Here is a 12,475-nt window from a genome sequence, read left to right on the forward strand (position 1 = left end):
AACATTTGGCCTTTAAATGTTGCGTTTAATCGTCCGCGCAAAAGGTTAAAGTGAAATGACGCTCAAGCGCCGTAACATTATCCAACAAAATGTGAAATTTAAAACAAGCGCACACGGTAAATCACTCCACCCGTGAAAATAAAACGCGATGAGATTCCGTTAAGCAGATGAAGAGCGCCTACAGTCCTATTTAGTTTGAACTCACCTTCCATTATCTGCGCAGGTCTTTGACAGTGAACACAACCTGTTAAAAGTTGCTCTCTATACCCAGATCCTACAAACCGGGGCTGTGTTGACTGAACCCCACTGAGTCTGCGGGATTCTACCTCCTCTCGGTAAATGAGGGTGGATGACAGAGGCCTTTCTCCACAGGTGAGCGGAGAGAGGCTCCATCAGGTGCTCGGGTTTCGCTGGAACTCACGACACAATGTGCACAACTCTGACTATTCAGGGAAGACTGCCACTGAACAAATCAGTGGCAAGAATGCAAAAATCAAAACGTGTCATCGATTGTTTAAGAAGGTAATATAAGTGTAAAGGATGATGGCACTGAACGGGGTAATAGATGCATTTAATCTCCAGTTTTCTACAGGGTGCAAGAGTAGACACCTGAACACATCAGTGGCATCATCGAAAGGGACCTGGGGGTCAATAGCCTCAGTCTCCGTGGACGCATGTTTCGTTGATTTGGAATTGCTTATTTCATTTATTTCCTTATTTATTCATAATGTCATATGCTACTTTCATAACATGCGACTTTTAAAGTCCTGGCTCTGAACTATATATATATGAATTGAGCAGCTGAATTTACTTTTTTGGTTCTAAACTATATTAACGTCCGAACATGAATTGAATGAAATACTGCTGCGGTGCGGGGTAACTGACGGACGCTGGAATAAAACTTTGATTAGGGTCCCATACAGCTTTGGGTCGGTTCTGTCAGGCTCTGTCACAACAAACATTTTTCATGTTGGTTAAAATATGGGTTAATAAGGTTACTGGTAAATAAGCTTGAACCTTGCTTTTTTTTTTCCCTGTTCATAAAAGTTGCCCTTTTGTGAATTAAAGCAAGCCTTTGTGCCAGTTAAGAGCCGTAGGAGTGCACTCCACCGCATCAGTCAGATCCCGCGAAAGATACAAGATGTTGTGACCCGTGACCCCATAGCGCAAGACAACTTCTTTGTTTGTGGCGATATTGATTATTGGACATCTTTCGGGGGGCAAGTTGTAAGAGCGTAAAAATAAATCCTCTCCTCCAAAGTGGCACTGCGCCAGACAGGCTTTACGGCCGCCCTGGCGTCATACCCTGCTGAGGCGCACGGCCCCCATCAGACTGTTCCTCGCTGGTTGGTGCTGCACTCTGAAGAACCACAATAAATTCCTTGAAGTGCACGCTCTTTGTCGCCATTTGTGTCATATATGTGAGGCCACGGGGAGGAAACAAATTAGAGGTCGCGGGCAATAGCACGCGTAAACACTTCGGAGATGATATTACGCACAGATTGGCGGTAGAGAATTCTAATTTAATTCCCCCCCCCTCCCCCCTCCCTTTTTGCGTTAATAAATCATGCGAGCTCACGAACCTACGTGGTGTTCAGTGAGAAAATATTTAAATTTGCGCTCATGTTAATGTATATAAAAAATTTGCAGCAGTAATTATTGGTCTAAACGTTAACTCTGGGGACTAAATCGTTCATTCATTTTGTTGGACTTTAAAACGTTGATCTGTTCCAATTTTTAGTTGGTAGAAATTCCATACATGACCTATATGTGCAGTATCAGAGAGTTAGAGGCAAAATGCACAAAAGAAGACAACTCTTCTACCATTCTTTGTAAATCAACAAAAATGTTTGTTTTCAATGATTATTGCTTTTCACCATAAAGCAATGACATAAAAAAGATCAATTCACAACATCTAAACTGAGTAAAAAATTACGCCACGACACTTAAGACATTATTTTAGTTATTTGAACAAACATTTAATTGATTTATCGTAGTTATGTTACACAGCACAAGCCTAATATGTTTTTCTAGCATCTCAATGCTTTGAAAAGTGAACTTTATGTACAGATCTGCGCTCTGTGAATTGCCGCCCCTGTCCTGTCCAGCGCAACTATATGACTGCGTTTCTGATAGGACAAAAAAGTTTTATGCCTCAGCCAATCCTAGCATTCCCCTGCGAAACATTCGTAAGCCGCTCAGCCAATCACAACCGCGAGCGCTGGACAAGCACGGGAGAACCTCCACTACTTTTGACTGCCCACTCTCACTTCGAACCGGTGTCAACAAACAACAACAACATCTCCGCCATAGAAACGACGCCCTGGTTGCCGTGGTCTTTAAAAGCAGAACCCGTTGCGCTGAAAAACACAAGCCCTTCAAGTCCCTTAAAACCCAATTTCATCTTTTTGGCGTCGGTTTTTGACGCCTCAGGGGGCTGCGGCTGTCCCGGGATACTCCGGTGCTTAGCTGTAGCCCGGATCTCAGCTAAGCTCTACCGAGGCTAACCGGTGCTGACTTCTCAGAAGAACGGAGATTTTGTCCATTAACCGACCGACTCCTGCTGCTGTTCGCCGCAGGAGAGAGAGCCCTCCCCGGCAAAAGAGGAGGTCGGTGCAGGCGGTGGGGGTGGTGGAGGTATGACTGCGTTGGCGGGGTCAGTACCCAGGATGATGCGACCCACGCTGGCTCAGAACTACCCCCGCAGCGGCTTCCCACTGGAAGGTAAAGCACGTCAAAATTTCGATTTAGTGAAGTCGGGAAAAAAAAAATAGGACTTTTAAGAACTTTCTATTGAAAAGTCAGTCATCGTCTCTGTGTTTAAATGGTGATGTAAAGGCTAAAAGAAGGACTTAAATGAACTAAAACGTGTCGGTGAAGTCGATTCTTTATTTCTTAAATACACTTTTTCAGATTGGTATGACTGTCGAAACTTTGCGCCAGTTCTGTCCACCTTGTTTTACAGTTTGCTTTGCGGAGGTTTTAGATAAGCTACATTTTTTACAGACTAATGAAACATCTATTACTCTATGTGCTACAAGTAATTTCCTATTCCAAATAAACATATTTTTGTTAGAGATCCCGTAGATCCCGTGGTCTATCCTGAGAAGTTCCCCCTCATATTTTTAATATTTAAATTTACAGTGTCTACCCCGCTGGGTCAAGGCCGAGTCAACCAGCTCGGAGGGGTTTTCATCAACGGCAGACCTCTGCCCAACCACATCCGACACAAGATCGTGGAGATGGCCCACCACGGGATCAGGCCGTGCGTCATCTCCCGACAGCTCCGGGTCTCCCACGGCTGCGTGTCCAAAATTCTGTGCAGGTACCAGGAGACGGGCTCTATCAGACCCGGAGCCATCGGTGGCAGCAAGCCCAAGGTAATTTAATTTATATTTTTCTTACATGCAGTCCATCAAAGTAAAAACTTATGCATGCACTTACGTGTTGATGCGTCATAATAACCTGTTGATTTTTGTAAAACGGCTTACTTGTTTGGTCAGTACATAAAACAACTCTTGTTGCGTTTAAAGCAGGGAACAACGCCGGACGTCGAGAGGAGAATAGAGGAATACAAGCGGGAAAACCCGGGTATGTTTAGCTGGGAGATTCGGGATAAATTACTGAAGGATGGGATATGTGACCGCAACAACGTTCCTTCAGGTAAAAAGGAAGAAAAAAAAAGAATTTCACGTATTTTTTGGCAGAATTTTTAAATTTATGTAGCCTAATTTTTTTTCTTCATAATTTAAGTACGTGTTTTTATTTTACTTTTTTTTTGTTTTTAAATCTGTTTGTTTCAAAAATAATAATACAAATAAAACAGTCAAATACTGAAATGATGGTTTTACATAAATATATTCACATTTTAGATCATTTTTCATCATTGTAAATCCAATTGTCAGCACAATTCTTAACCTTTACATATATTTTCACCTAATCTTTATTTCCATGGTGACATCATCAATTTGTTTGAACCCTCCACTTTTGCAGTGAGCTCCATCAGTCGCATCATGAGGACTAAGTTTGGGGGGAAAGGTGAGGAAGAAGAAGAGGAAGACGAGATCGAGAAGAAGGAGCTGGAGGACAGTGAACGGAGAGCCAAACACAGCATTGAAGGCATCTTGGGAGACAGATGTGAGTTTACTTCTTGAGTTTATATTTTGGCCTGGCGAAATGTGCACGTTTGTTTTGCAATTTAATTATTGGAGAGGCTTCTATGAAATTTCACCACATTTAGCAAAACAGTTTGGAGAAGAATATTTGACTAGTAAAAGCTGTGGCTTAAAGTTGCTGGATGTTGGTAGAGAGTATGGGTCAACCTTTGTGAGGAATTCTTTATCGACCATTTCTCTCCACTAATGCTTTTCCCATGAGGCCCTATACCGTAAATCAAACAGCAGGCGATGGCTCTGTGCGGGAAGGAGGAGAATGCATGTGTGTGATTGCCTGTTGTGAGTGTGTTGAGCAGTGGTTTAAAAGCAGTAAATGAAGGGCCTTTACAGTAAGTCCGTACAACCTTTCAGCAAATATTCTGTAATGTTCTAGTGAGGCATTATAAACCCATCAACCATTTAATTTCTTCATTCATTATTAAAACTAATCACACTGCTCTTGATTGCTGTGCTTATATAGTTTGAGCTCCGTATTAAAGACCAGATCAATTTTTATTAAGGCTGCAAACTGCTACAAGCAGTGGAAAAAGTCTTAAAGGCAGAACTGTTTTCGTGAAAGAACAGCTTTAATGACTCTGAGTAGTAAGTTTTTATGAGGAGTAAAAAAATTAACAAGTAGAGTACCAGAGTAAACCATCAAAAATTGCAGATTGAACCTTTTGCTGAATACTAGTATAGTTATTCCAGATTTGCGGGATATTTTGACATTTTGCACTCATTTCATCAACCTTTGCTACATTAGGGCCAATTAGATTGTTTTTGAATGTCATCGCGTTGTTTTTTTTATGCTTGGCTTGCACTGCTAGAGTGGAAATTTGTGTTGCATGGCGGCATTCTGTAATTTCCATATTATATTACAGTTCTACAAACATACGTCTTTTAACATGTAGACCTTGCTGTGACTGACAGAGGGAAAAACTGTTAGGGTAATGAGTCTGTCAGAGTTTGCTAGCTTAAAATAATTTAATTTGGTTTCTATCCAGCTGGGGGAAAAAAATCTGCTCTGTAAAATTTAAGCAAGATTATGACACTATTTAAATATTAGTTTATAAATGTTATGTTAAATAATGATTTAGTTTTCACCAGTATTAGCTTCTTTATTTTGACAAGTCCTACTTAAATATTTTGAATTTCACTCAAGATGTTGGTTAAGTTAAATATAATTTATCAAATGTTGTGTATAGAACAGTAAGGCTTTTATATTTATATGAATATGTCAGTTTAGTAAGCCGCAGTGCTAATGTCAAGCTTGCTAGCATATCGTGCTTCCTAGCTCTAAAGTTTACATTTTAGAACATGTTTAAATAGTTTATCACTATTTCACTGACAGTTTCTCAACTTGGTGAAATTGTCAGTGATATTTGATGTTTTCACATCAAATATTAATTCTGTGTTTTCAAGGAGATAAATTAACATAATTACTTGATAGTCAGAATTTGTCAAACGTTTACTAGTTTTTGCTAAGAATCACATTTCCTCATTTTTACATTCCGAAATATTGATGTACGTCATTCTCACATAAAATACATGCAAATTATCCACAATTTTGTTGGTTAAACTGTAACACTCAGATCTTTTAGTGTATGACCAGTAGCTTAGAAAACAAACTTTTAGCATGCAGCTTAATAAGCTTCTGGCGCACGCCGATTTCCCTGTCAGCAACAAAGCGAAGACCATATTGTTCCCAAAATATTGATCTCTTGGTCAAATATGTTTAAGGCTCCAAATGTCAGCATTTGCTGCCGCTTGCTCTTGCGTCAGTAGGGGAGGAGAGATAAAGGTCCCTGGTTCGAAGAGACAAAATGTCCCCCAGATGAGTTGATCAAACATTTGTTCAACGGTCTCCATCTCCTCACAAAGACACGCCTCGCGCGCACAACGGGACGCTTGCGGATGAACTTGGGAGACAAAGGCTCGCGAGTCCATTTGAGGCTCACGCTTGGGCTGCGCGCGGACAAAAGGCCAGCTTGGAAACAGCTTTGGCCGCCGCTAAAGTAGAAGAAGAAGAAGGCGACCTGCTTAAAATTCAGCCAGAGGAATAGAAAGGAAAAGGAGAGTTTCACAGAAAAAGGGAGAGAAAAAACCCCGACGCAAGACATTATGAGGCCGCAATGAAGGATGAATTATTCAGGGAGCGCTCCGGCTGCCCCGGCACGGCTCGGAGGGCCCGTTCACCGGCTATTTTCATCTACAAAATGTTTTCTTTTAGGGTTCGCCTCAAGAAGCCCGCTGCCATTCACTTAGCCAATTCAGTCTTGTGAAAGCCACCTACAGCCGGAGTATGCGCGCTCACCCCCTAAGACAGTGGCGCGCATGAAAATCCCAGCTGGTGAAATTGGCCACAAAGCTTTAACAAGAAGAAGGCTGTTTCTCCAGCCAACACGAACTTATTTAGAGTGTATATAATTCATTGTGAGACATCAATAAAATTCAATAAAATTGCTAGAAGCAAAAACACAATATTGCCCTCATACGTGGCTTTTAATTAACACTATAATTGCAGAGTTAGCCATTCTCAAACTATATCTGGTCCTCAAAACAAAGAGAACTTCTCTAGCCTGATGTAACTCGTGAGCTATCATTGATCCTTTGATGATGCCCTGGCCTTGGCCTCTCAAACATTAATAATGTCCTCTAAATGATGTCGATATTGTGCCATGTCTCGTTTTAATGACCGAGGGGGGTGGGGGCATTACCGAGTGTTTTCGGTGAATAGGGACCAATGTTCTCCCGGGGAGAACCCCAGTCTGGCCCGTAGCACAGCTTGACAATGGGGGCCCCGGGCAGCCCGTCCTCTGCGCTGCATGCGCACAGCTCCGAAAACTCAGCCGCTTGCCCTCCCCTCTCCTCCCAGCCGCTCCTTTCCCCCTCTTCCCCCGCTTGCTCTCCTAAATCTCTTCAAGCAGATTAAATCGACTCTTTTATTTCATCGCACTTTCATCTGGAGAGCGACACCGCCCCTCTCCCTCTGTTTCTTTCGCTCTCCGTGTGTCTCTCGGAGCCTGCGGCGCACAGCTCGGGTTATATCTGCGCTGCATCCTCCACGGCGCACAAAGCAAAGTCAGTCTAGTTTGTAAAGGAACCTTATTAGGGTGTGTATTGTCAATTTGCGGGTTAATTATGCATATGTTTTGTTTCACTGGGACTGATTTTACATCGAGAGCTCAAACTGTTTACTTTGGAACAAGACTATTATCTCCTCAGATGATAACTACCATATATAACTACCATATTTCCTGCTTTAGGCAATGGAAATACCAGCTGTACATAATTAAAGAGATACACAGTGGCCTAAACAGTCATCAGAATGTGTAAACATCATGGTCTGAAAGTCACTTGTTGATTTTTTTTTTATTAGAAACAATACTTACAAATAACTTTTTTATGTTAAGTTAAAAAATATCTAAACAATACAGTTTGCTTTTAAACTTAAACAATATAAATGTATTTAACAGTAACATCTTACAAATTCTTTAAACGTTAAACAGGAAGACTTTAGTTCTCAAAAACCTATATACCCCACTTCATTTTTAGATTTATTTGACAACAGTTTTGGCCCTCCAGGCCCATTTTTAGGGTCCCGGCAAACTGTTAACATCATGGCAATTAACCCTGAAGACAAAGTTAATGATTAAAACAGACATGGTGTACCCGCCTCCACCCTCCTCCTGCCTCACATATTAACAGTGTATCTTTGAGAGTCCAAACTTACTTTGGTGAAATTAGCCCGATAATACAGAGGAGCCTTGTCGAGGGCCAATACACTTACGTTTACCCCGACCGTTTGTATGCACACACATGTCCACACATTCCACTCTGCAATGCAAACAGTCAAAGGGATAACTTTATTTTGGTGAAAGAGGATCCTGGAAAGGGCTAATTGAATAAGCCCAGGATCTTTGAAAAACCCCTACCATGGTGAGCGCAGTCATCATGTCATAATTAGGTTTATTGAGGCACATTCCTTCAATCTGCCTCCATTCTGCCGGCCTCATTGTGTCCACAACCCCAGGCCAGTAGCTCAGGGACAAAAGGGAACCGTGCACAGACAATACATGAAAGAGCTATAAAGATTTAGCCAGCTTTGTCACAGAAACAGAGCGGGACTTTGTTTGTGTAAATAATGCAACTGAATGAGGAACTTCGGTTCCTCTGCCACTTGGGGTGTGGGACCTTGAGCTGCAAATGGTACAAGGGGGGCACAGCCCACATTGGTGTCACAGCAGAGGGGATGAAATAATATGAAGAACCTGCAGAACAAGAGGAGGAAGGAGCAGACAAGGAGGCCAAGATGAAGTTTAGAGCCAAGTGAGGGGATTTATTTTAGTGATGAAAAAGTTTACAGGTGACATTTATCTTCAATTTTGACTGATGATATTGCTAATGAATGGTTGTTTTCTGGGAGTGTTTTTTTTCCATAGTTTTTGACACAGAAATGATTTATATATAAAACCTTAAGAATCATAAACCCAGCCATCCAAGAACATATAATGGATGAATTTGTAGCCGTTATACAGCAAACTACTAGGTTGAAAATAAAAATTTCCAACTGTATCAGGTATAGCAGTATTTTACACAATGATTTAAAACACACTGATTTAATTGCTTTTATTTAAAATAGTAAAGCAATGCATTCTTACTGCTGCTGCAATAGTAATATATCAAGCTGAGTATTACAGTGATTATAAGGCTAACTATAATATTTTACTTTCATTCTGATACAGAAACGTTAGAATAAAAAGCTATGTTGTACTTTTCAAGTACTTATTATATTATACATATATATTACATATATTTTTTTATACTTTTTATAGAGTAACAAGTCTAACATCATATCAGCTTTTAGGCTATCTCCTCTGCAGTTTTAAAATAATTCTTTCTTGTTAAGACTGATGGATGGCTCTCTTTAGTTTCCGCATCATTTTTTTGCCACCTACAATATTTGTACGAATCTATATGAATTTGTCTTTCCTTTAAGCAAGAAAAAAAATGAAGCAACCTGTCTGCAGCCATTTAAACAGCAATACTCAGCAACAGGAGGGGAATCACAGCATTAGTCATTTCTCCACACAGCCACAAAAGTCAGTTCCCTCCTTCACATTATCTGTCATATCATCAAAAAAAGTTTTAGGGTATAGGAATATGATAATTTAATGTTACAAATTGGAAAAAAAATGTGCACAGTGGAGGTTTTTGGAAATAGAAAAATATGATAATGGTATACTTATTACATTGTCATGCCACCGGGTTTGAAATGACAAACATGTGCAGCTATTCTGGAGTTCTGAACATGTAATAATCCTTTAGTTTTTTGAGCATTTGTTCTGGGGCTGGATCAAATGCGTTAGGTCAGTGGAACTGCATTCCAAGTTTGGAATAAAAAAAAAACAACTTTTTAAACTGTTTAATGTGGAATTTGTCAGTCTGAAAACATGTTTGCAGATTTCTGCCTTTAGCTTTTTTACTGTGAAGCATTTTTTGAAACAAATTCCAAACTTCATATGTTTGGGTTTCAGACAAGAGTCCACAGAAAGTTTAATTGACATTTCAAAGCACTTTTAAGACCAATCATTTGTGTAATTGGGACAGCTGTCAGCAAATTAACTTATATTAAAAATAATGGCCTTGGTATTTTCAGTGTTGCTGTTTTTGTCCCAACGAAATTTGACAAAGACAGGAAAAAAGAAGATCTTGATGAGTCCTATAATAGCTATTGGCTATTACTGGACTCCGCCAAATGTGTCGTGAAGAGGGCTCTGTCTGTCTAAGGAGCGGATGAATGTGTCACTCAGAGAGTCCCTGGGCACAAGGGCAAGGGGGGGCAAAGGGGGGCACAGGGGCCAAGTGGCGAGCACCAAATCACTCTCCTCTACCCTGGGGCTCTCTCCGTCTCGCTAGCCCTCTGCACCCCTCCCTCTCTTCTAATAAGGCCTTGCATGATGACTATCCAAGCATGAAAACATAGTTATCTGCAAATGAATGGCTGCTCTATGCTTCATTAAAGCCTCTTTTTGCTTTCACACTCTTATTGTGACCCTCTGATATCAATTCAAAGGGCAATTAATGAATGCACACCAACTTTGAAGTCAGGACGATTTTCTGAAAAGGCGGGGCCCAGAAAGGTTGCGTGTGTTTAGGCGCATGTGCGTGTGTGAGGGGGGTATTTGGGGACACCCCCTCCCAAATAAATTCGCAGTAGTGCCCCCAGTCTTCACCCGCGACGGACTGAGCCACATTGAGCGGCGAGCGCACCCCAAAGATGGTTTGAAGGGAGTGAAAGAGTGAAAAGGCTCGGCGAAGGTCAAGTAGAATGGCTGGCTTTCGAATAAGGCCCCTCTTTATCTGCTGCAAGTATGCACTATAGGCCCAACAGTTGAGTTGGGGGGAGTGGGCGGGGGAGAGAGGTTGTTTTTAAATCTGGGTGAGTGTGTGTATCTGAGAAAGTAAGGCAGAATCTCTCTTGCATGTATCCGTTTGCTTGTTTGTGAGCTCGATTGTTTCTAAAGTGTGCGTACGTGCAAGTGAGCTTACCGGGGTCAGGGTTGAGTGTCAAGAGTTTGCAGAGGCCAACGAGGGGGCAGTAAACGCAGCATCCACATAGCTGATGGGGGGACAGGCAGCTGTCAATCATCTGACTGATGAAGCCTGACTTTCTTTCAGAGCTTTGTTAACTAATTAGCCTAAAGCCTTCTGAGGGTGTGGGAGCAGGGTGCTTAAAAAGCATGTTTATGTAGTAGTCATCCCATGTGGGAATGTCTCCTCTGATAACCCATAGGTCTACTCTCAAACAGTCATATCTATGCCATTATTTGTTTACAAAATGCTGAAAAGAATAATTAAATCAGTTGGATCTAGAGTTTCACAACTCTCTGAAACTTGATTACAGGAACTTCCTTGTTCCAACATTTGTTGCCAAACCAGGAGTTCCTTGGTAATATTTACCATCTGAGACATGAGGTAGAAAAAAAATAGGAAAATCAGATTTCCCCTCACCCACATGAAATGAATGCACCACTATGCAGCACATTGCTCTGTTTCAAGTATGTTGCTGTTCAAGCAAATGCTTGTGGGAGATAACTCTGCTGTATAAAAAAGAGCGCCTAGGCTCTGGAATAAAGGGAGAAAAAGTCAAACATCCTTTATATCTGTCAACAAATAAAAATTTCAGTGATAGCAAACTGGATTTGTGGCATGTTCCCCACTGACTGCTGCTGGGAGTTTTTTTTTTTTTGTAGTTTAGACAGAAGAAGTGCAGGGTCATCGGGTCCCGGTAAGGTCACTCTCCCCCAGTGCTGCACAGGAAACAGGGTTAGAAACACATTTAGCTACAAATGACAGGTAACCACCTCCTCATACCCTTCAACATCCCCTAGCACGCTCCCTGAAGTCCCGGCTAACAGCAGCAGACTCTTTAAGACTGTCGTCATGTCATGACTCTGAGCACAACAAGGCTTTGATTGATGAGAGTTTGCCTTTGTGTGTGTGAGGACATGTGCAGCGTTTTCCAAGCATTTGTACTACATGAACTTTTCCAAATTTTGTCACATACCAACCACAAATATTAGCGTATTTTTTTATTTTAAATCAACACAAAGTAGTGCATAACTCTGAAAAAGATGGAAATTATTTGTTACTTTTGATCATTTTTACAGAGGGAAATCTGAAAAGTGTGGCCATAGTTGTATTCATCCATCCAACATCCCAGCTTTCATGTGACATTAGGTGCAGCCCTGGTTCAAGTTGATGTGTACTGTTTGTTTTCCATCGTGCCAGGTATTTGATCTTGGTCAATTTGTTGTTGTGCCGTCCTATTTTCATTTTCAGATGGTTAGATTGAACAGAGCTCTCTATGTTCAAAGCTTGGGATATGGTTCTACAACGTAACCCTAATTTTCAACCTTCCCATCACTTCCTCTCTGACCTGTCGGCTGCTTTTTTATATCCTTTATGCTGTTGTTTGTTCACTAATATTCTCTACTAAGCTTTGGAGGCCTTCACAAAACAGCTGGATTTACATTTATAAGGTGAATTCACACATAGGTGGACTGCAATTATGAACACAGTAGATGGCACGTTAGTTTGTTTGACAGTATCAAACTAAAGGGAGTGAAATACAAATGCATGTCACACTTTTCTGATTTATCCGAAACGTTTAGAAAATCATTAATTGTTTTTCTTCTACTTCGCAGTTATCCTCCGTATTGGTCTGTCACATAAAATCCTAACAAAATACTCAGAAGTTTCTGGTTGTAAAGTGAGAAAGCGTGAAGATGACTCGAAGTTATGAAAACTGTTTTATG

The 12,475-nt window shown here is 41.1% G+C and overlaps 1 protein-coding gene across 9 annotated transcripts in view; it reads left to right on the forward strand.

Annotated features, from left to right (window-relative positions):
• Window positions 1-2,068: 2,068 nt before the first annotated feature.
• pax3b (paired box 3b) overlaps window positions 2,069-12,475 on the forward strand; it is a 29,031-nt gene continuing 18,624 nt past the window's right edge. The window contains exons 1-4 of one of the 9 annotated variants that reach the window (XM_081614556.1): window positions 2,069-2,724; window positions 3,145-3,380; window positions 3,537-3,663; window positions 3,994-4,137. In XM_081614556.1, the coding sequence (XP_081470682.1) occupies window positions 2,640-2,724; window positions 3,145-3,380; window positions 3,537-3,663; window positions 3,994-4,137 (592 nt within the window). In that variant the 5' untranslated portion in view covers window positions 2,069-2,639. Of the gene's footprint in view, window positions 2,725-3,144; window positions 3,381-3,533; window positions 3,664-3,993; window positions 4,138-12,475 lie in introns of all 9 variants that reach the window. The other 8 variants (XM_081614559.1, XM_081614557.1, XM_081614555.1 and 5 more) reach the window with 8 other exon arrangements.

The sequence above is a fragment of the Poecilia reticulata genome, chromosome 13, assembly GCF_904066995.2.
Source record: "Poecilia reticulata chromosome 13, P_reticulata-male-v2, whole genome shotgun sequence".
NCBI lineage: Eukaryota > Metazoa > Chordata > Actinopteri > Cyprinodontiformes > Poeciliidae > Poecilia > Poecilia reticulata.